Here is a 23112-nt window from a genome sequence, read left to right as displayed (position 1 = left end):
AAGTGCCATAAAACTCTTACAAAACTTTTTTAAAAGTCTTAAATAGATCTACCTGTTGCTGTCTGTCTGTTCCTTTGTCTTTCTTTCCCCTTCTCTCTGTCTCTCTCTTCCTCCCCCCTCTCTGTCTGTCTGTCTGTCTGTCTGTCGCTCTCTCTCTCTCTCTTTCTCTCTCTCTTTCTCACTCTCACTCTCTCTCTCTCTCTCTCTCTCTCTCTCTCTCTCTCTCTCTCTCTCTCGCTCCCTCCCTCCCTCTCCCTCTCCCTCTCCTTCTCTCTGTCTCTCTTTCTCTCCCTCCTTCCCTTCTCCTCTCTTTCGTCTTTGCCTGTAATTATATTTGTTTTATAGTGATATGAATTATTGATCAGCTTGCAAGGTGTTCAGCATCCCATAAATATTGCACCACCCCATCTTTGGAGCCAGCTGTTGTCTGTATTAGACTTGTTTATGGCGATGCTATAGAAGGTTATCCTTGAGTAATAAACAGCTTTGCCGGGTTATTAGAGAGGAAGGGATATTCAATTTGCGTTACTATGAAAGGAAATCTGTTTGTGTCATTTTCCCCAAGATTAGTTACAGATTTTTTCTTGCAAGTCCTACATATATTTTAAAAAATGAATTGGAAAGGTTATTTTTGTTTTTTTATTCTGTTCTTTTTTTTTTTATCACAAGTTCTTTATGCTTGTTTACTGAACACCTAAATGATTCAAGTAGTGTCAATGAGAGCGTTAAAACTCCCTCATTAAAAAATGTTTACAAAATATACACACTTAAAACCAAGAAGTTGGCACTGCATGGCAATGCTGGTATTTACTCTCACTTTTTTTTTCCATTAAAAATTTAATCAAAATATTTTTTAGATACAAAAGTCTGAGGTTTACGGCATAGTTTTCCTGTTTTTATGTTATAATACCTGAGAGATAGAGTATGGTGCCAAACTCTAGTGGTGTTATGTGGAGCTCGTACGGTCAACATTGTTGAGGAAAACAGGTGACAGAAAATAGTGCAGTATTGTCTGCAAATAACTAGATAGGCTCATGTTGAGGTAAAGGTCTTGACGTGTTGACTCCCTTTTGCTGAGATTTTTTGTTAGGGCTTTTTTTTCCCTTCAGCTTTTGCAAGTGCTGTTTTCATCAGTGAATTATATGTCTACTTATTTAGTTTGTACAAGTACAGTGGGCTCTTTGCGCCTTTAAAAAAAAGAGTGAACTTTTAAAGCTTTCCAGTTGTGACAGAATACATGTTATCTTAATTTCAAATTTGGATATCAATGTCAGATTGGAGGGTGATTCAACCTGTTGTCTAGAAATCAATACCACATTCATTGACTAGGCAGTTGGCTATGACTCGTGGATAGGAACAGAGCATAAAATTAATTTCCTGTTCACACGGCAAAAGCTGCCTTGTGGTAAAAGAGCTTTGACTGAAGCTGATATGGTATAGTTGGTTACTTGATTGGAGAATAGATATTATTGCAGGCTATATGGTATAGTTACTATGTAACTACTATGTGCAGTGGTGGAGCGGTTAGTGTGCTCGTCTCTGAAGCAGAAAGTCCAGGTTCGAGCCCCGGTTCGGACACAGATTTTTTTCGCCCCCTCCTGCCCACCCTGCAGTAATGGGTACCTAACTTTGAGTTGGGGAAGTAAATGCAGTGTGGAAAGGAACTGGCCACCCTACAACAATATGCCGAAGACCCAGGTGGTTTTCTAACTGACAAGGCAATCCCCAATGTCCGGATTGGATGTGGGAACAACTTTACTTTACTATGTACCAGTCATGTTTAAAATGCTGTTGAGATTTAGGCAACTGAGGCAGTCAAAGCACCAATCCAAATTTTAAACTGATCTTTTACAGACAAACCAAGAATTGAGAGAAAGTATCTCTGTTGTTGTAAGCTATAAATTTCAAGCTGTGGAAAACATGACGAAAGTGGGGACAAAAAAAATTCCCTGCATGCTCATGGAAGAGAAAATTAGACAAAATCAAATGTGGAAAATATAACTTACTATTCTTTTTCTTTCATCTTCATTGTAACATGTTGAGGGGAGGTTAGGTGGGTGGCTTCTGTAGTAGATTTATATTTCTTGTGAAGGACCTCTTTGAAGCCAGCCAAATTTTATAGCCGGTTTCCATGATTCTTTTGCATTGTATGCTTGTTTAGCTGGATAGTTTGAAGTGGGGGGCGGGGGGCGGCGTTCTCATTAGATGATGACAGAACCACTTGATTCTTTGATATTCAATAAGTTCCATGACCCGTTTCATCTCTTTTAAATTTCACTTTTTCTTGTAATCTATTTCAGGTGCTTATGTGTCTAAAGGCCAGGTGATCACTTTCCTTGACGCACATTGTGAATGCACAGAAGGCTGGCTTGAGCCATTGTTGTCAGAGATCCATAATGACAGGTATTTGAAGTTTTTGTGTGTTCTGTCTTTGAGTGCCTTTGACCCATTGCTCAAATTTGTAAAATATATTCAGGATCAGGTAACTGCATGTATTTCTCAGACAAACTCTAAATCATTTGTGCCTGTGAGAGTATTGTTACTTTTTTATTTGATTTGAAATAGTATATTTTGCTTGGGAATCCCTCTTTTGACTCCCAATATTTATTCTGAAGAGGCACAATGAGCTCATGGAATCCCAGATTTATCAACCCGTTGTTTTGAGAAGACTAGGACCAGGTCCTAACTACAGAAGGATCGGGGATGTGAAGAACATTTCGAAAATTTCCAAGTTTTTCTCTCATCTTGTATGAAAATTGCATGGAAACCATGTATTTTGCCAATTTAACTGAACACCACCCTATCTCTCTGTGTTAATGCACTGACCGTTTGTAATCTCGTGACCATTTTTGTTTCTGTGCAATCACTGACTCTAATAAAACAAAGAAGCTTTGCTTTCTCCTTCCACTCTGTGGCCACAATTATTGTGCTGGGTTTTTTTTCTCTTGAATGAATGTCTTGTTTAGTGTTAAAACTCAAATACATTTACAAGTGGGTTGGGGTTGAGTGCTACATTAAGGGTTCTCTTTGTGTAGTTTCATCTAATCTGTTTTGTTTCTGTCAGGACGTCGGTGGTGTGTCCAATTATTGACGTCATCAGCGACGACACTTTTGAGTACATCACAGGCTCTGACATGACATGGGGTGGCTTCAACTGGAAGCTCAATTTCCGTTGGTATCAGGTTCCTCAACGTGAGCTGGACCGACGGGGAGGAGACCGCAGTCAGCCCACAAGGTAGTTTACTGTTGTCATGTTCTCAGGTTTCAATATTGCGCAGTTTTCGTGAATTTTCTGCTTTGCGTGATTAGTGTGGCACTGGGAAGTTATTCATTAATATGTTTTGATGTGATGGGTCTACTGGAATATTGTGAAGGTAATTTGTATTTTGGGCATCATGAAAGTACTGAGATGTTTTGATCTGGTTAGATTCATGGGGTATTGTGATGTGGTGAGGTCATTAGAGTATCTTACCACTAATGGAGCTAAGGCCAAATTTTGCGAACAGTTTATCTCAGAAACTAAAGAATGAAAAAATATGAAACTTTGACAGTACACATAACTTGAAACATAGTGTTGCACTATTGTATTTTCATTTTAGATCAAATGTGTAAGAAGAAAGCCCATTTTAAGTTAAATTTAGTCCTTTTGTAGCGATCGCCATCATTTGCTTCGACATTGTATATGCACTGCGGAGTGCCGACTGCGCCGAAGGATTTTACGTTCAGTTATACATTAAGTAGGTTTACGGGAATTTCCGGTTTCGGTCTCATGCCTTTGACCGTCTTCTCACAGTGGGTTTGGAGCGCTCGTTAGTATAATACTGCTATGTTGCAGAGTTTCCACATTTTACTGGCTGTGTTAAATTCTGTGCTTTGTGTGGTTAGGGTAATAATAATAAAAGATAGCATTTGTATAGCGCAAATCCCCGCTCAACAGCAAGCTCTGTGCACTTCACAGTCTATGCTATTACCCCAGCAGACAGAGCATTCTGAAACAAACTCAACTTCCTGGGAAACATAGGTATGGGGTATTATGAGAAGTTATTGGAGTATGTGGTGTTGTAAGGTTGTCGAGATGCTGTGGGCTTTGTGAAGTTACTGGGCATTGTGATTTTGATGGAGTTATTGAGGTACATTGATGTGGTCCGGTTGCCAGGGTGCGCATGTCCTGGGACAATTGTGATATTACTCTGACGTTTTGGACATTGTGAACTACTGGGTTATTGCAATATGGTGCAGTTACTGGGCATTTATAAACTCTTATCAGCCAGAACTACATGCTCCATGTCATTTCTTTTTACCCCTTTCCACCAGAACGACCGACATAGAGCGTATAGTTTTCTCCTCCTCTAATTAATTACTCATTTGTGTCCAGTCTTCCAGATCCATCCAAAATTATTGGTTGAGCTAAATATAGACATACTATTTTCTGTCTTTGTGAGAAACTAAAACTTGAAGGCGTGTTTTTCAAGTGGCAGCACATTGTATCACCGACAATTTTGATTCTAGAATCCGAGTCACTTTCCAATTAAGATAGCTAATCAAATTCCTCTACAACATACTGCTTTTTCTGCATTCAATCTCACTACCCACTTGGTTAATATTGCTGATGGTTAATTTTTTGGGTTGTTAAACGACATAGATTTAGATCTAAAATTGTGGATGATCCAAAAACTCAATTCTAAATAACAGCACAGTTTTAATTCTGACTGTTCAGGAAAGTCCATGAAATTAATACTGGCTGATGATAGTGAATACACTACAATAACACAAAAGGATAATGACATTAATGATGAATGTGGCATGAGTAATGTTTTTTTTTTTTTTAGTAATTCAACAGTGTGGTAAATTCAATTTGTCAGAACAGTTATCCCTTCAGTATGATGTATGATGAGTTTAAAGTCAGTATGGTTCTGGCAGCACACAGGCTGCAAGAGACTGGCTCTGTGAATGATGAATTTTCTTTTGATTTATTTTCTTTTAATTAATATTGTTTTTGAGTGGCTGTTCTTCTGTGCCTACTTAAAAGTTTAATCATATTCCTGATGAAACCATAGCACTAATTGTTTTATCACTTCTATCAATGAATAGTTTGTATTTTTGAGTTGTAGATAATGGTTTTGGAAATGAAATATACATTTTTTACTCAGTAAATGTTTGTTGAGTGAGCTGACTACCTGCACCCAACTGTCGTTGTTACATGTCACCGTAACTTGAGTGCAAAAAGTACTTATCTTGACTTTCGTTTCACTGAAGACAATCACTGACAGTACTCTGTTTGTCACAGGCACAAAGCTCACGTCTGCAAGAATTTAGATTTTGAGTTGTGGTCGTCAGTGTTTCTCTTAGATGCCTTTTTTTCTTCCAAAAACAGTCTTATTTCCCTTGGTGGTCGCATAACACTGCAATTCACACATTTGCTAAAGAAGTGCTCCTGCACAAATTTCTCCTCTCTTTTTTTATTTTTTTTATTGTTACCAGCATTTTTGCAGATATGTAATACTCATGATTTGTAAGTCTAATTGACATTTTAATTCAGATAAGTGGTTTCTGTGGAGTATTTATTCAACTTTTGGTTTGTTTTTTCTCAGGACGCCTACAATGGCTGGTGGCTTGTTCTCCATAGACAGAGATTACTTTTATGAAATGGGATCTTACGATGAAGGCATGGATATTTGGGGAGGAGAGAATTTAGAAATGTCTTTCAGGGTAAGCTGATAGGCAAAGGATTTAATTTTTCATTGCTGTTATGTTTTAGTTTTCAAGTCATTCCATAGTTTTTGGCTTTAGACTTTTTTTGGTCTGCATCTGCTCTTTCTGATGCTTTTGTTTAGACTTAAACATTATATGATGTATCAGTCTCATCAGCATTTAAGAGTTTATCCTTTCTTTTACTTTTAAGTTTGATAAAAATCTATGTCACTGTGCCTCTAATGCTTTTTTCTCACAATGTTTGAATGCTACTGTCATATTTTAATGAGGCCATATGTCTTTGTATCTTATCTCTGTCTTTTTTATTGAAAAAAAAATTTGAAAAGAACAGTTCTTAGCAATTTAAACTTGAGCAAATTCAAAATGTGTCAATAATTAGATTTTAGTATTCAAAACAGTATCCTGCTATTTAGCATATACGAAACTAGTAACGGGCATTTTTGCCATGCCAATAACTAAAGGTTTGAAAAAATTGCTTTGGCAATTGTGTTATTATTGCAGTAAAATGATGTTTGTGATTTTTTTTTCTTCTGATTCTTTTATCTGGAGCATAATGACCATTGATATAAGTGCTTTCAACCCATATATAGAAAAAGCAATGATAGTTATGAGGCTGATTCTGTATTCCCTTTTTTTCTTTTCAGATTTGGATGTGCGGTGGAAAGATTTTCATCGTCACCTGTTCTCGTGTCGGCCACGTGTTCCGTAAAACGTCTCCATACTCATGGCCCGGCGGTGTGGGCCGAATTATCAACCACAACACACAGCGTATTGTGGAAGTCTGGATGGATGAGTACAAGGACTTTTTTTACAAGATCAACCCTGGTGAGAATAGGCACTTGGGTTGCTGATGCTTTAATTGTTGAAATGTAGATGGTTAAAGATTGAATACGAGTAGGCTAGGATTTTTTTCAACCTTCAATGATTTTTTGTTCTTGAAAAAACATTCTCTGCTAGGTATGGGAGGGGGTGTCTTTTCTTGGCTTGACTCCATTATCAGTCCAGGGGTTGAGTGATTAATATTCCTTTTTTTTTTTCGTTTTAATCTTTGAATATACTTGGAATGTTTGAAGACAGTACATAGTAATGATTATTTAAGTGATGAATTCATGTAGGGCATGGAATGAATTTTCTTTCTCTTTGAATGAAATCTGAGGAATTGTTGACCTAAGTCTTTCATTTTAAGGTCTAGGCGTTCTTAAAGTAGGCTTTAAACTTCCCAGCCATTTATTGTGACGAAGTGAGTATGTAGATGAATGGCATCTGTTTCAGTGAAAATTTGAGCTTGGTTCCTGCCTTTGGAAGTTGTTTTTTTTAATATTGAGAATCTCCGTCTTGCATTCTCAGATGCTGTGTCATACTCAACTCTAGGTGGCCTTGCTAGGCAAGGTTGAAACAGATCACATAGTTAACTATCTAAATTGAGTCAATGGAGACCGTCATGTGAAACATTTTACAATCATACTAGAGTCTACTGTCAATATCTGTGTTTTCTCCCCTACAGGTGTAAGGGCCACAGAGTATGGCGATGTGAACAGTCGGAAGAAGCTGAGGCAGAAGCTGAACTGCAAAAGTTTCCGCTGGTACCTGGAGCATGTGTATCCGGAGTCCCAGCTGCCTATTGACTATCACTCACTAGGAGAGGTGGGCCTCTGAATGTCATATGCTTTTTACGTGCTGCTGTGGTTTGTCTTTCTGCCGTTCTGGCTCTGGTTCTTTTATTCTTTTTCTACAATAAACCTTGGTTCACTCTAGTATTTCATTTCATCTATATGAGGGTGGATTGACTTCAGTTATAAAACCGATACACATGATTAATCTATAACATGTCTGCTTGCGAGCTACCCAAAGGACTTTCATGTGATGTCACTTTCTTAATTATTTACTTATGTCACAAAGGATGGATTGCGCTCTTGAGGAAATGAGACAAACTTCACAAAAATAAACATCCACTTTACCTTTTATGACCTGTTAAACTGGGAAATTCCCCAAACTTATTCATGAAAATTTGCAGTGTGTTTATGGAGAATCTGCTTGTACATAAAACAGTTTATTCTTTGATAAGAGAATTTAATGAAAGGAGAGGCACTGTTATTGGTGACCCTCATTATAGGCACTTACATTCCTCTGTGAATGAGACAATCGTTGATGTAATCTAGCATCGTACCCAAACCTCTATGCAAGAACTTCAAGACTTGTCTGAACTTCTGTGCCAAATTTTCTTTGTGGAAAACTCCATGTGAAAAAAATGTGTGTCCGTTGGATACCCCATTTACTAACTGAAGGACATAAAGCAAGAGGATGAAATGTGCCCAAGCGACTTACAGACGTCTTGGGATACAAAACATGGATTCCCTTTTTTTTTTAAAATTCCCTCTAAATGTCGGGCTGGTATGTGGATAAATGGAAAAGGAGACAGGCCTGTCATTTTGCGTTCAAGATTTCAAAATAGAAAGAGACTTTTTACATTTTTTATCAGTTAGTGTGGTCCCTGTGTGTTGGCATGAAAGAAAGCTTTTGATTGGTCACCTAAGATATACACAATAGGCTAAGCAAATAGTGGTTTATGATGCAGGTGCCATTGATGGTTTCCAGGAATGGATAAGGGTTGTGGTGGGAGAAAAATGAACGAGTCGAAGCCAAGTCAGCAGGGGCTGTTCACCCTGCAAGCGACTTCATTGAATCCAAGGTTGCTCATTAATATGTTCATTCAATCTGAGTAATTTTGATTGATTTTAATAAATTAAAAGAAAAAGGTAATCTATATCCTTTTGTTGAATCCGATTTTGTGAATTTGAGTTCCACTTTATAATGTAAAAAGTGGGGTAGGAAGTGAGTGTTTATATTCTTCACAGTTCAAGGCTGCTTTTGGTGTGGTTTCCTTCTTTTTTCCTATCAGACATCCATCATTCTTATCTCTTCTCCTTCTGTTTGTATGTTACACTGTGGTAACACCTCCCATCTTCAGCACTTATATGACCCAATTGTGTTGCAAATGCCATAAAGTGGGTTGTTGGCGGGTACTCTGGTGTGGTTTGCTTCTTCTTTCCTATCAAACATCTATCGTCCTTATCTCCACTTCTTCTATTTTGTGTTTGTTACTCTCTTGTAACTGCTCAAATCTTCTGGCGTTCATATGACCTAATGCAGTTGCGAGCGCCGTAAAACCTCTACTAAAACTTAATTAAATGCCATAATACTCCTACTGAAACTCTTTTAAAAATCTGTTTTGTCAGATGCGTAACAAAGCCACGGACTACTGCCTGGACACCATGGGCAGGAAGAGTGGAGAGAAGGTGGGCCTGGAGAAGTGCCACGGTCAGGGAGGCAACCAGGTGAGTCTCATGTCAGCTCTTTTTTTCGTTATATTAATGTCTTGTTTTTGTCTCTCTGATGGTAAGGAAAGTTACCTGTATGGCTAGATGGCAACACTGTTCTTCTTGCTTTTTCTTCTAGTAGGGACTTCTTTTAGAAAGCTATTATTTAGCCCTTCCGGAGTCTCACTCAGGGCTTGTAGGGCTCTATCATTTGCCAAACTATCATTTTAATAGTGACTTTGTCTGTCATCTATATAGAATTCTGTCTGTCTGTCTGTCTGTCTCTTTCTCTCTTTCTCTCTCTCTCTCTGTCTCTCTTTCTCTCTCTCTCTCTCCCTCTCTCTCTCTCTCTCTCTCTCTCTCTCTCTCTCTCTCTCTCTCTCTCTCCCCTCCCCCCCCCTTCCCTCCCCCTCCCTCCTTCCCTTCTCCCCTACCACTTACTTTGATCGCATTGAGCTCATGGCAGTAATGTTGCTCTTTTTTACTAGTTTGTGGAAGTCACATACAATGTACTTTTTGTTTGCAAGAGAATTTGCCAAGGTTTTAAATCCTCATTTTATCCATTCCCATGGTCACATGATATCTTTATTCCACAGCCCAGTAACCGTATCTGAAAGGCCAACTGGTATACATTATGTTTCCTCTTCTTTTCAGTCCTTTGTTTTTTCATGAATGAATGAATGAATTAGTCAAAGTAATTTGGAGAGGAAAGGAGTTTACTTTTATGTCATTGCTGTTTTAGGTGAATAATGTCCAGATTAAAATGTGTGTGCATTATTAGTAGGTCTTGGGATCCACTAGAAGTTCTTATCTGGTATGCTGGCAGTCAGGTATTTGATTATAAAAGCAGGGTCATTATTCTCTCCTTTTCGAAAGTTTTCTTCCTTTACTTTCACTGTGTGCTTTTTTGAGTCCATTAAGTTGAAATTTGCAACAAATTTGCTGGTGTGATCTCTGGAGAACAGGATCTGACACAAGAAAAAAAAGTTGCCTATTTACCATTCGTTGGGCGTTGCCTATCGCATGTAATAAAATATTACATGTGAGGCACCCTGATTACAGTCCTATAGCCCACCCTCACTTCTCACACACCTGTGGATCCAAAGTTATTCTCTTGGCTTGTATACCTAATTTTTGCTAACTGATTGATTTCACTGTTTGTGATGGTTCATTTATGCTGTACTAATTTAAAATGTTCATGAACATAAAAATGTTAAAATGGTTAGAAGTGGCTATAAAAAGACAAATAAATGAAGTAACTGTTTTCTCGTGTCCTATCTTTATCATTCCTTCAAACTCCTCTACAGGTGTTCTCATATACCTTCAAAGACACAATCCAGTCGGACGATCTGTGTCTAGACGTGTCCAGTTTAGGTGGACCCGTGAAATTATTTCAGTGCCATGGCATGGGGGGTAACCAACGGTGGCAGTACGACGAGGAGGTAGTGACCTCCTCTCCCCTCCCACACCCCCCAGCAACCCTCTTTTGTCACAAAGATGTTGTCGTAGCTTGTTGTAGTGCTGCTACCCTCCCTAGCACTGGATCTGCTGGCTCTTTGCTGTCGTGTGTGTTAGTTCAGGACCATGTTGGAGTGGCACTCTGCATGCTGTATGCTGGCCTTGTATTTGTCTTGTCAATTGAAATTTCACTTTTGAATGTTAATATGTTTATTTTATTATATAGGATTTTTTTAAAGTGTATAGTGGGAAATATTTTTCCCCCCTTGTCCCCAATGGATGGTAGAAACTAATTCCTTTCAGCAAATTCTTTGACATTTTGAATATTCTATACACACTCTGAAATGCAACTGTACTTTTTTATGTGTTGTTTTTCATGTAATAAAAATAGCTAAGTTGTATTAAAGGCACTTATATAATGTTGGCAATACATTTCTAAGGCTGTAGTCAGAACTAAAGCAAAGTCTGTGTCTGAAAAAGTCAGTATAGGTACATGATTGTTTTGTCAGTGTAGAAATTTGTTGGTGTTGTCCCACAGAAATGGAGACATCTCTTACTTTGGATTTCGAAGCTAGAAAGCATTTTTAAGGGGGAAAAAAGTTCGAAGTATAGTGGTCTCCAGCTAATAGCACACTGGATAAAAGCATGATCCGCCTTTAATAATAATTATATGTTGGCATCTGGGAACAGAATTTTTTGCTATATAAAAATAATTAAAAAACCACAATCTAACAGCGCGGTCGTTCCATGATTAGTTTTACCCTGAACTGAATGAAGCGAAGCAAATGTCGGGTGCCCTTCTTTATATCTTGAAATTTTGGCTTTGTCAAGGAGAAAAAGATACACAGTGATCAGTGACATATGTGGCAGAATTGGGCAATGAGGAAAGCTAAAAACTGACCATGTGTGATGGGCTGTGCAGTAATTATGACGGTTATTGTCTGTGATCACTTGGCACAGGAAATTTTCTCACCTCAGGACAAGTTCAGCTTAAAGTCACAGCCCACCGCAGGAGTTCAGATGTGATGTGGTTCACATCAAACCATGAAATTCGACAGAATACTCCCTCTAGATTACTCACCTTCATTGCTCTATAATAAATAGCACTCTTTCCTTGTCACCCGAGGTGCGTGCTATTTTAGCCGTAGACCACTGTACTATGTATTTACACCAAACGTCCTCAAGTTTTGATATTCAGCATGTCGAGCATGACGCTTGCAAGAAGTTTGTTGCTTTCTATGAGTTATGGTAAAGACAACATTTGAAGTCATGTTGGTCATTGTTGCATGGGAGGCTTGGATGATGAAACTCGACAGACTTTTATGTACTTTGTGGACTTGGAGCAGGGTGTCTGTGGGTGAATACGCTTTATGTTTTGCGTTGCCATGAAGTCAGATTTTTATATTCATTACTTGCAAGTCTGTTTTGTTAAAAAGCACAAAAATGGCTTAAGACACAATTCCTCTTTAACAGCAAATTCGGGGGGGGGGGGGGGTTGTTTGATCCTGAAAAAAAAAAATGTTCTGATAGAAGCAATGTTGCTAGCCTAATATGTGAGGCATCATGGTGAACTCAGGCACTCATCAAAGTAATTAAATCGAAGAAATCAGCATTTTTCATCCAGTTTGGCAATTTTGATTGAATTTTGGTTTTTAGCTAAACACCTTACATGTCCATAAAAAAACACATTACTGTGTGGATTTTACTGAATAACGTTGATTAATGGCTCTAAAAATGTAAATTTTCAGTTTCTTAGGACTCTCAAGCTATAGAAACCACGAAACGTTAGCGGCGATTTTCTCTGAAACCAGGCGACTCCCACTTCCTTCAATTGCAAATTCTCAATTTCTGTTCAAGAATTATTTTTAAAAAAAATAAACATGAATATACTTTAAAATAATACCAAAAACTCTACATGCCCAAAAATTGCTGAGCGCCCAATTCCACTGTGTCTTGACTCATATTTATGTCACTTGGCTTTTTAAAATAACACATTTTTATGTGTTCACACCCGTGCATTTATGTACATATTGACCAATGGACTTGAAAATATGTGCCGTCATATTTCTAGAAGCAATGTAAAGTTTGAGTCACCGACTTACAGAATCTTTCTTCATGATATAAAAATCAATTTAGAAAAGTTGAACTAAACCAGTAGTGTATACTTAATCTTTTGAAGGAGTTTTTTTCTAGAAATGAAACCGAAAGGAGTCAGTATAGTTTTTGGGTTTGTTTTTTTTCAAAACTGAGTTGTTGCTTTTTAGACAAGATGAGATTCCTTTAGAGTTTTTTATCTTTTTTCTGCGCGATGTCACCGAACAATCCTGATCGGCCTCCTCTCCCTCCTTATATGTTGTTCCACTCCGTGCGCGCCATTTCAAGCCTTCCTGCCCTTAACTGAAAGTGTCACTTCTCAAGTCAGTATTGTGCCAAAAGAAAAGAAGTGACTGTTTTTCATTTCACTGGTTTAAGGTATTTCTGTTCGCTTCTATCACTGGAGCTGCAAAGTGTTACAGAGTAGGGTCTAGTGTTGTGGATGTTTACTGTGACACCAAGATGTTCTGATCTGTTAGTTTTGAGCCCTTTGAAGTTGGACTTTTGATTTACTAATGTGTTACTGTTACTGCATGCACTCACATTTTTTTCAACAGCAAGTTCGTGCCTTCATGGTTCCAGCTCCACTGTTACAGCTGTGTGTGTCTGTGCTTTTGTTTATTTGTCCTGCTTGTATGTGTGTAAGTGTGTCAGTGTTGTACTTCTGTTGTCTCCATCCACCTCAGGTGTTTTGCTACACTAAGAATCAACAGTTGATGACCGATGATGACATGTGTATCGACATTGCCAGCGGAGTAGTCAAGTTTGTTAAGTGCAGCAGCAAGGACGCAAAGTGGGATTATAACATTGAGGTTTGGTGCTCTTTTCTTAACAACAAAACCAAAGCAGTTTCATCTGTCAAGTTGTATCGATAGTGCTTTAAAACCTGTACTCGAAAAAACAAACAGACCAAGAACCATTCTAAGACTAAGCTGAGAATGATGAAGGAGAACAGCATGTCTGTTTCCAGTACCTTTAATACTTTGCTTCTCATTGGCAACTCACGTAATCCACATGTGAGCAACAGTTCATTGAGAAAAACAGGGCTCATTTGAAATGCAAAGGTATATGACCTTGCAGAGTGAATTTTAAAACTCTAAATGGGTTTGAAAGTGTTAACTCTAACACCGTTGTTCTTATAGAGGACGTCTGGTCAGATGATCCTCTGATCTGATTTGTGTCTTTTATTTAGGACTTGTTATTTGATTTGGATTTTCTGAAAGATTGAAATGTTTGTGTCAGTGCCAATCAAGCCCAGACATAAGTCGAACATTTCGCAAAATGAGTGTGAAAGGGCTGAGACGAAAATATGGAAACTTTAATACTCGGTTATATTAGGTACTCTACTGGATCAGAATTGTTACTATTCTGTTGTTCCTCATGAAAAGGTTCCCACATTATGTTAGAAAATATTTTACAATAAGTCCAGTTTTTAATGTGTTTTTACCAGAAATGGCAGGTACTTTGTGGACAGGATTGTTGGGGAAACAAAGTTAAATTGTTATTTTACTTTTCGGTTTAGAAGTTTTTAAAAATTGTTTGTTTATGTGAGATGTCATCTCAATGCAACATTTTGTCATCTGAAATTTGCTAAATTATGAAATTACATATGAAGGTCTAAAGGATTGTGTAGAAATGGTCGTCCCTGAACCATAGTGGGATCTTGTGATATTGTGTTTTCATTAAAAAGAATAATAAATTTAGATTGATCTATTTATTCATAAATTAATCACCTGGGTATTTGGGAACATTTAATAATTTATGTTTTAGGCTACCTGGATCTTGCATGTTTTTATTTGTCTTTTGCCCGCTGTAGATCACTTTAATGTTCCTTGTGCATGCTTCCTGACTTTTTGTTACCTGGCTATGTTTCTGTAGTTGTGCAGGCTATGTAGTTCAGTTGTTACCTTGATTGACTGTTCCGTCTGTGTTCTCAGCTTCTCTTGTTCGTTTTCATTGTTGTTATTTGATCTCATCTGTCCAGTGGTATTTGTTTTGTTGAATAGCGTTTGTGGTATCCGTGAGTCTTCTAAATCTACCTTTTAATTACTGTTGTATGTGGTTTTTACTAGAAGTGACTGCATGATTCACTTGGTGCATGCAGTTGATTCGGTACATGAGTTGTGTGTATCTGTATGTCTGTTTATCTGGGGGGTTGAGGGAATTAAGTAAATGTGAATAAGAGAATCAATATGTATTTGAGAAAGAAAAAGATACAAGAGTTGAAGAGTGTGAATAACAATGGGGATCAAATGTTTGTAGGAATGTTAGAAGATAAGTTTACACTAAAGCTCTTCAAAGATGATAGTTGCCCGGAATAAAATGTGCATTCAAAGGGTAAAGAAGTTTACATATGCCTATATGAGAAATTATTTTGAAAACCATGAAGAAGACGGTGGCAACATAGTTACACTTTTCCTCTCTCTACGTCAATGCCTAAATCAAGGTGTAGAACTTTAAAATTCAACCTTGTTTTGTGGTAATATATATGATCTGTAGCGGTCTGTTAGGGGTGCAAGTTGTCAATTGGACCATTCTTTTAATACTCAATCAGTAGTTAATTTTTTAAAAATTGGTATCTTCCCCTGTAAATGGAAATATTGGCTATTATTTTTGGTGTAAATTGCATTCATCCCTTATTGCAGTAAAGCAGGTTACTTCCATGCATTTGATACTTTTCATCAAGCCCTCTAAATTTAGTGGACCCTGAGAATAAGCTTTTGTTTTTAGTACTTCATTTGTTTTGTTTTCCTTTTCAGACTAAGATTCTCCGTCATATCAACACCGACCAGTGTTTAGGTAAAGGGCATGGTCGGGACAAGGATGTTCCCAGCTTAGGTGAGCTTTTTTTTTTTTTCCAATGGAAAAGTGATACCTTTTAGCAGCTATTTTAGCATGCTCGGTTGTGTTTAGAAATTGACTGAGATGGTTCAGATCAAACGCAGGAGAAATGACGATGGAAATTTATTTACAAGTTTGAACATGCCTTCCTAGTAATTTCTTATGTACTTTTTTACCTTAAGAAAACCCCCAATAATCTATGAATAATATTTAGTGGAATTGTTGGAGGACATCACTGATAGGTCCTACTTCTTTTCTTTCCTTTGGTTGTTTCTTGCTGTCTGTCTTTCTTTTTCCTTGCACTAATGACTTATTGTGTCAATGTGCATCTCTTTACACAAAGAACAAACAGATGTTTACCTTTATGATTTGAGGTTAGAATCAAAGACAGGTTACAAGCTTCTCCTCACTCCACATCTTTGTGGATCTGAACCCTGTCATTGTCAGGGTTGTGTTGAATCAAATAATCATGATATTGAAACCCTTCAGCACAATTAAACCGGTTAGCAGAGTGCCTTACTTTATATGTTTTTCTGGGGGGGGGGGGGTTGGTAAGTGTTCTACGGTGCTCGCAACTGCATAAGGTCATATGAGCGTGCGGGACACACAAAACATTTTCATTTGGTAGGAAGTTTTGAGTTTTGCCCCAGGTGGCGGCCGAAGCCTACTCTTATTGATTTTGGACCTCCAAGGGATCTTTAACATGCTCAACTTGCACACGGGACATTCAAGATTTTTGGCCCTTGTCCGAGAAGGCTAGGTAGATTTTTCCAACCATATGATCAGGGGTGTGACTGAAAAACTGCAGTAAGAAGGAGCCAAGGATAAGCCGTGGAAAGACTTCAGAAAAAGTCAGGAGCCCAGTGGAGGGGGCGAAGGAGATGGGTATGTGGGGGCAGAAAGTGGAAACATAAGCAGAAGACAGAACATTGTTAGAGAGCAGGAAAGGATGTGAAAGGAGAAAATTTTCCATCGGTATCCAAATTCGAACCACGGTCCTATTCTAGCCCACAAGAACCCCCTTTTATATGTTTAAGATATGAAAAGTTTGGTTTGTGGTGAAATGAACCTTATGTATTCATTAGTCTGTAAACTGCTTCAAAGACATAAAACTATATACTGCCAGTCCCAGTCTACCTTCGTGACCAAAATTAAATCGGTGATCTTATATCGTCTGATCTGCTTTATGGTGGACCAAAGAAACGTTGTACTTTTAAACTATATCCACATCCACTCTTCTTGTTGCTTGCAGTGGTTTTAGATCTGAATATGTTTTAAAGTCTAGATGGTACTTGTTGTCTTAACTTTCCGTTCCTGTTTCAGTTTGTTGGTTTGTTGCTACAGAATAAATGTAAGCAATAATCCTTTCACATTTACAATGACTTTGCTGTCTTGTTCTGTTCCTATCTCTAAATGTAGCTATTGTTGTGCCGGCTGACAATGAACAAAAGCTCAACAATGAGTGTTAGTAACAACTGGAGTAATACCCCTAAATGCTTTTCTCTCTTGTTTCTTGTGCCCAGGCAAGTGTACGGGTGCGGAGGACCAGCAGTGGAGTCTAGGTGGCTTTAGAGACAGCTCGCTATGATCCTGAGGGGCTTTAGTGCACACCGTGCAGACGCACAGAGGGCTCTACCTGCCATAGCCATTCGAGCTCTCCTGTACTTTTTATCAACCAATGTTTTGTGTGTGTGTGTGTGTGTGTGTGACTGACTTAACTATTTGGATGTGTGTATATGTGTGTGTGTGTATGTGTGTGTTTGGGTATGTGCCTATAAATGTGTGTTCATGAAAGGATGCACATGTATTTAAAATACTTGAGGATATACATGTTCAGAGAATGAACTGGTAATGGAATGTTGCTCCACCACTTTAAGTATTCTTTAGAATGTTTAGAGACTGATTGCAAGGGAAGTGATGCAGGAGAGGATACCTTGTCTAGATAATCTTGGAAGGAAGCTGTGTCATTTCATCTGATGAAATTGTGCGCTTTATTCAAGACAGACAGATGAGAAGTCATGATCATTCAGTCCCAAAGTTAATTCTGCTTTTGGAAAAAGAAGATATATTCATCATGCTGTTATTCAATTATTCTGTAAATACGTCTTATGCTCATGGTCTCTACTTGTAAGGTCACTCAGTGTGGCTTTTTTTTTTTTCCAGATTTGAACTGAGTTCAAGTCGCTTGTTGTTAAATTTACGAATACTTTGTTTTGCAAGCTCTGTTATTGTCAAACATAATTCAGCTTTAACATCTTGTTACAGTGGTTAGAGAAGTGTAAAACAAGTGTTGAATGATTATGTTTTTTAGTAACTTGTCAAGCTGCAAGGTGAAGTGTTCATATATTAAAAAATGCAACACTGTCTGTTGTGGAGTGGTTAGGCTTTTTGCCATTGCTTGCAGAAGATGTGAGATTGATTCCTGATTTAGGTAGTTACTTTATCTAGTATCTCTATCTGTGCGACAGGGGCAAAAACAGCTAGCCTTGTAATGATCTGGATTATGTAGATGTGGGTGTAAGACATTTAGAATAAATCAAAAACTTCTCATTATGGAATCCAGTCGTGAGAAGTATATGTATAGAAATATGTCCGAACCCTGAGTGTAGCATCAGTGAAGTATGAACGAAAGAGAGAGAGTGAAAGAGAGAGACAGAGAGCTTCTGTTTGCAACAGATGGGTTGTTCCTTGGAAGCTGATGACAGTGCCAGAATCTACTTATGCAAATGCTTTGTGCAGTCATGCAAGTTCTTGGTGCAGTTGAAGGTATTTTTGTGGAAGAGTCCCAGTGTTCAAGTTTAACAGATTTAAGAATATACTTTTACCTCTGAGGTGTAATTTATTTGGTCTATTTCAGATGAAGGTGATGAATTCTTGTAAATGTTGAGTGCGAGAGGATGAACTTTTTTAACCCTTCAATGTAGTGAGAAAAGTTTTGTATATTATTGTATGATGGCATTATTCCTATAAGCTTGTGTTACCATCTATGTTCTGTTGTGCATACACAGGCAACTTTGGTGTACTTACTGTTAGCTACTTTTAGCTATTGCTCAACACTGTCATCTATGCTAGTTTAGTACCACAAAGATGTGGTCGTGTGGCATTGCTGTTGAAACTAAAAAACTAAACATGCAACAAGGAGTGCTTACAGTACATAATCTGTCTTGAGTGTGTGGGTAGTAGTAGTGCTTTGATACTGACGCATCATACATGTATTTCATGCTACTGTTTTTTAATGCTGTATTATCGTATCCATATACATGTGTACAAAAAGTTAGTAGTCTTCTGTGTGATATGGTAACTCATTTTTGTGATATGTAACTTTATGGGGACTGGTCGCTTACTGTCATTGTCATACATCTGTTTTCATGGTCAACATTGGAAAATTGTATCAGTCATCATCATAAATTATCCTTGTTTTTGGAAATCAAACTTTACAATTTTTTGGGGTTAAATATGAAGCTGAAACTGAAATGTATGTATTGGTGGTTTTTTATGCCCATTTCAGGAGGGTTTTCATGTCATTGTTTTACTTTATTGCCAAGGTAACTCATTGTGCCTTTCATTGTCTTTGGAGAATAAAACACACCTCAGGCAAACAGGCAATGAGATTTATGTTTTCTTTTGGTTGCACTTTTTAGTATGGTGCTTTCTTCTTTTTTTACTGAGTTTTCAAGGCTTATAGTCGCTGTAAAGAAAACTGTACTCGCAGTTGCTGTATACTTGATTCGAGTTGTAGATGTTTGATAGATCTTTTATGTCAAGCATTTGTTTCCTTAAATTATAGATTGTTTGAACTGATCTTGCTTTTGTTTGTTTTTTGTTCTTTAATCAAAATTAAAAACAGTGCAAAAAATGTTGCATATTAATTTTTCATTGTAGAATCATACAGTAGATAAATCTATAAACGGATTTCCCCATCCTTTGGCATATTAAATTGAAAGTAATGTTAATGGGATAAGTTTATGGAGTTACTAACAGAGGGGAGTCTTGTTTTAGCTTAGTACTTTTATACTATGATAGTGTTCAGGAGAAGAAAGTCCACCAGTGCTTCTTGGATTGTACTACTGATTTAAAACTCTTTGATGAAGGATTTTTTTAAAAATGTCATTTGATGACTTATACTACGGAATTCATGTACATGCTTGGAGAATATGATCCTCTCACATTCCAAAGCCTTTTACATAGGACATCATGTGCTGCATTTGATGTTTCTATACTAATGTTACATACTTTCCCTTGTATTTTAAAATGAAGAAGAAAATCAAAAGGAGTATTTGTTTAGAGTGAAGGACTATATGGGTAAATCTAAGAATTTTTTTTTTTTTAAAGATTTGTTAGGGGGGAAAAAGCCTCCCATGTCCTTTTGACCCACTTATAGTTCCTGAAAAGGCTGAAAACATTTAGCTGGGTGCAAAGAATTTCTTTTTTTTTTTTTTTTCGTTTTGCTTTGACTGCATGAAAAAGCTAGGTGTCGTGTCTATCTTTTTTACACCTGCTCCGTAACTGGCTACATTTATATCACCTGCTCATACTTTACCAGGAATATGGAATAGAAAGTAAAGTGTCTAAGACAGTTTCTTTAAAAAAAACTTGTGTGTTTTTAAAAAATCCTTGTGTATTCTTGGGTTTAGTTCTACATTTATTGCTATCCATCGTTTTTGTTTAGAACAAAGTGTGGGCTCTCACAATAAGTTTGAGTCCTGAATCAGACTAAAATCAAAATTGCTTTCATTTGACAATGTCGTGATGAATTGCTCCATATGGTTCAAATTGCTGCCTTATTAAATTTTACATATATTATGATTGTTGAAGTGCTAGTAGAAAGATTGTCTTTAGCATCTTTCAAATCAAATTTGCATTTTCAAGACATATGTGTCAGGACGTGGTGGAATCAGGCGCTCGTCAATTTTTGGGGATGTAGAGTTATTGGAATCATCTTAAAGCTTTTTCACTTGTCTTTATTTGGATGAAAAAAATAGCCGTTTATCTTGAATACAAGTCGAGATATTTTCAATTGAAGGAGCTGGGGTCACCTGTTTTCAGAGGTAGAATTAGTGAGAAAATGGCTGCCAAAGATAAGTTATTTCCTTAGCTTAAGAGTCGGGGTAACTGAAAATTTACTATTTTTGTTCCTTTAATCAATATTTTTCAGAAAAATCCACACAGAAATGAGTTCTTTTAATGAACATAAAAGATGTTGGGTCAAATAATAAAAATGTGATAAAAATTCACAAACTTGTGGAAAAATGCAGGTTTCTTCACTTTGAGTATTTTGACGAGAGCCTGATTCCACCACGCTGTCTCACATATTTAGTTTCAGGCATGGTTTTCAAAATTTGTTGGTAGGCCTTTCCATGTCTACATCATTTCTTTCCATGTCTTTGCTTTCTGGGTTTTGGACGGCAACAAAGACAATGCTGTGGTTTTCCCCACAGTACTGTAGACTCAAATAGAATTTTTTTTTAGATATCGGTAATAGTAACCTTAAATGAGCAGAAGCTTTTTCCTCTTTGATTTTGGACATTAGTAAGTTTGTTCATTGATACTCTGGCCTAAACTGCTTTTCGTAAATGTAATTGACTGAATTTTTAAAAGTAGGCCTAATGTAAGGAAAAAAATGGTAATTCTTACCATTAAAATGATTGTCCCAGTGGATTCTATCTCATCGTATGTGTGTATGTGGTAACAGTAATGAGTCATCAGTTTTCCTTTCTGTGCACTGCTAGCCACTGTGTCTTGAGGCTTTGGGGATGTCTCATCAAATCGACTGCTTAGTGTAAGATTCTGCCATACGCCATTTTGAAAAGTGATGTATGATGGAGTGTAATACTGAGCACTCAATACTTCTAGTACATTTTCACAATTTTATGTGAATGTGCTACTTTATGTACTTTACTGAGTCAATGGCAATAGTCACAGTCTTCTTTGTCTTGAAAGAAAATATAGAGTGACCTTCTCTTCAAGGAGTTTTTAAACGTCTTTGATTCTTAGATTGCACAGCTAAAACTCGTGTTGAAAAAAGGAACCTATTGGTTTAAGAAATGGAAGAAGACGGCTGCAGAAGGTTAATACTGCTTGAGAAATTCTCTTATTTTGTTAATAGTTCATGTTACTGGTACACGTACATTGAATTATTTACCAAACATAGTAGAGTAAATCACTTTGAACATTTCATCTTGTTGTTAGGCATTATGTGAAAAAATGATCCTTTTTTTAATTCTTGTGCAGTGGGGAGAGATTGTGATCATGGATTTAAATTATTTCTATGCAATTTCTTGTCTAGGTAAGTTATGGAGCATACTCTCAGAGAACCTTAAGTTTAGATTAGAAAGCCTATGTAATTGTATTGCTTTCTTTTTCTTACTCCTGTGTCATTAACACTTCATTTTAATGTGAAAGACTTGATAACTTCCTAATTCTCTGAGAATGATTAATATATATATATATATATATAGTTCTATGTTAAATCTTTTCTAGTTTTGTCTGTAATGACTTCATTGTTTTTGTGCCTCAGACTGTGGCTTCAATGATTGCTCTGGAAGATCTTTTTGCCCCCCTAGACCTGTTGTGCCAAACAGCTTTTACTGTTTTGGTCCATGCATGTCTTGTTCCGTATTTTGTCATATGATTCCTGATGAGAAAAAGTGCGATGTAGTCTATAGATGTTTTGAATTTTTGCTGACTTTGGTGAGGTTGCTGTCTATGTGTTTTGATTAACATAGTTTCAAATGTACTTTTGTTCTTTCTTAAGTATGTGTACATTCTATGAGTATCTCATTTACAGTTAATTGCATTTATATGTGATACAAAATGGTACGGTGTGATTTTTTTCTTTCTTAATATTACCCTGGCTTTTGATGTGGCTTTGTACTTACTGCATTTTTATGCATGTGCTTTTGTTGGTGATTGGTCAACAGATTTTTGTTTAATGTGAAATTAGAGGATGAGAACTTTCACATCTGTCTCATTGTTGGAGTGAAAGGTATTCCTATTTCTATTGTTAAACTTGTAAGACTTCTGTTTTACATTATTTTGGATACATGAAAATCAAAGTCCAGTGTACACATATGATCTTGTGCAGTTGTGAGCACCATAAAACTCTACCAAACTGACGTGTTAAATCTCCTGAAGACAAGACATGTTTGTCCTGATCTTCAGATCTCCCTCAATTCGTATTTTTTGGTGGGTTTTCTTTTGTTTAATTTCTTTTTAAATGGAACTCTTGTCTGATCCAGTACTGATCAGAGTGCACTGCTGAAAAGTCTTTCTTCTTTCCAATGTTTTTTATCTCTGTTTGTTCTCTTGCTTTGACTCTAGCTTGATTTACTGACCCCTCCTTATTTTCTCCGAGTTGTTTTCCAGAACTCTGTCAATTCTTTGGTGCACCCATATTTCTACGAAGATTTTTGGATGGGTATTTAACGTATAGACCCTTAGCGTGTTCTACTTTTGCTTTCAGTATAGACAGAATGCAAGGCTTAGTGGTGATAGTCTATCAGTCAATTCTAATTAGTTCAGAGGTTTACAGACTATGTTGGCTCCAAAACAACTGATGTAGTTTCAAGGATGGAGAATCTGTTTTTACTCCAGCTTCATAGGAAAGGAAGAGAAAAGCTTTGGAGGTCATTTAGCTTTTCAGCGTAGGTTTGAACAGTGTTACTGATAGAATCATATTGACAGGTGCAGA

General features: G+C 37.2%; 1 protein-coding gene across 3 annotated transcripts in view; it reads left to right on the top strand.

The window, feature by feature from the left end:
* Positions 1–19681, top strand: part of LOC101856765 (polypeptide N-acetylgalactosaminyltransferase 1) — a 44603-nt gene extending 24922 nt beyond the window's left edge. For 2 of the 3 annotated variants that reach the window (XM_013089234.2, XM_013089168.2), the window contains 9 exons: positions 2301–2403; positions 3065–3235; positions 5592–5709; positions 6357–6537; positions 7217–7356; positions 8949–9047; positions 10337–10471; positions 15341–15419; positions 16946–19681. In XM_013089234.2, coding sequence (XP_012944688.1) covers positions 2301–2403; positions 3065–3235; positions 5592–5709; positions 6357–6537; positions 7217–7356; positions 8949–9047; positions 10337–10471; positions 15341–15419; positions 16946–17010 — 1091 coding nt within the window. In that variant the 3' untranslated portion in view covers positions 17011–19681. Of the gene's footprint in view, positions 1–2300; positions 2404–3064; positions 3236–5591; positions 5710–6356; positions 6538–7216; positions 7357–8948; positions 9048–10336; positions 10472–13267; positions 13394–15340; positions 15420–16945 lie in introns of all 3 variants that reach the window. The other variant, XM_013089203.2, reaches the window with a different exon arrangement.
* The last annotated feature ends 3431 nt before the right edge of the window (positions 19682–23112 follow it).

Source organism: Aplysia californica, unplaced genomic scaffold (genome assembly GCF_000002075.1).
Source record: "Aplysia californica isolate F4 #8 unplaced genomic scaffold, AplCal3.0 scaffold00002, whole genome shotgun sequence".
In the NCBI taxonomy this organism is placed as follows: domain Eukaryota; kingdom Metazoa; phylum Mollusca; class Gastropoda; order Aplysiida; family Aplysiidae; genus Aplysia; species Aplysia californica.
Note: the sequence above shows the minus strand (reverse complement) of the source record. Positions and strands in the feature narration are given on the sequence as shown.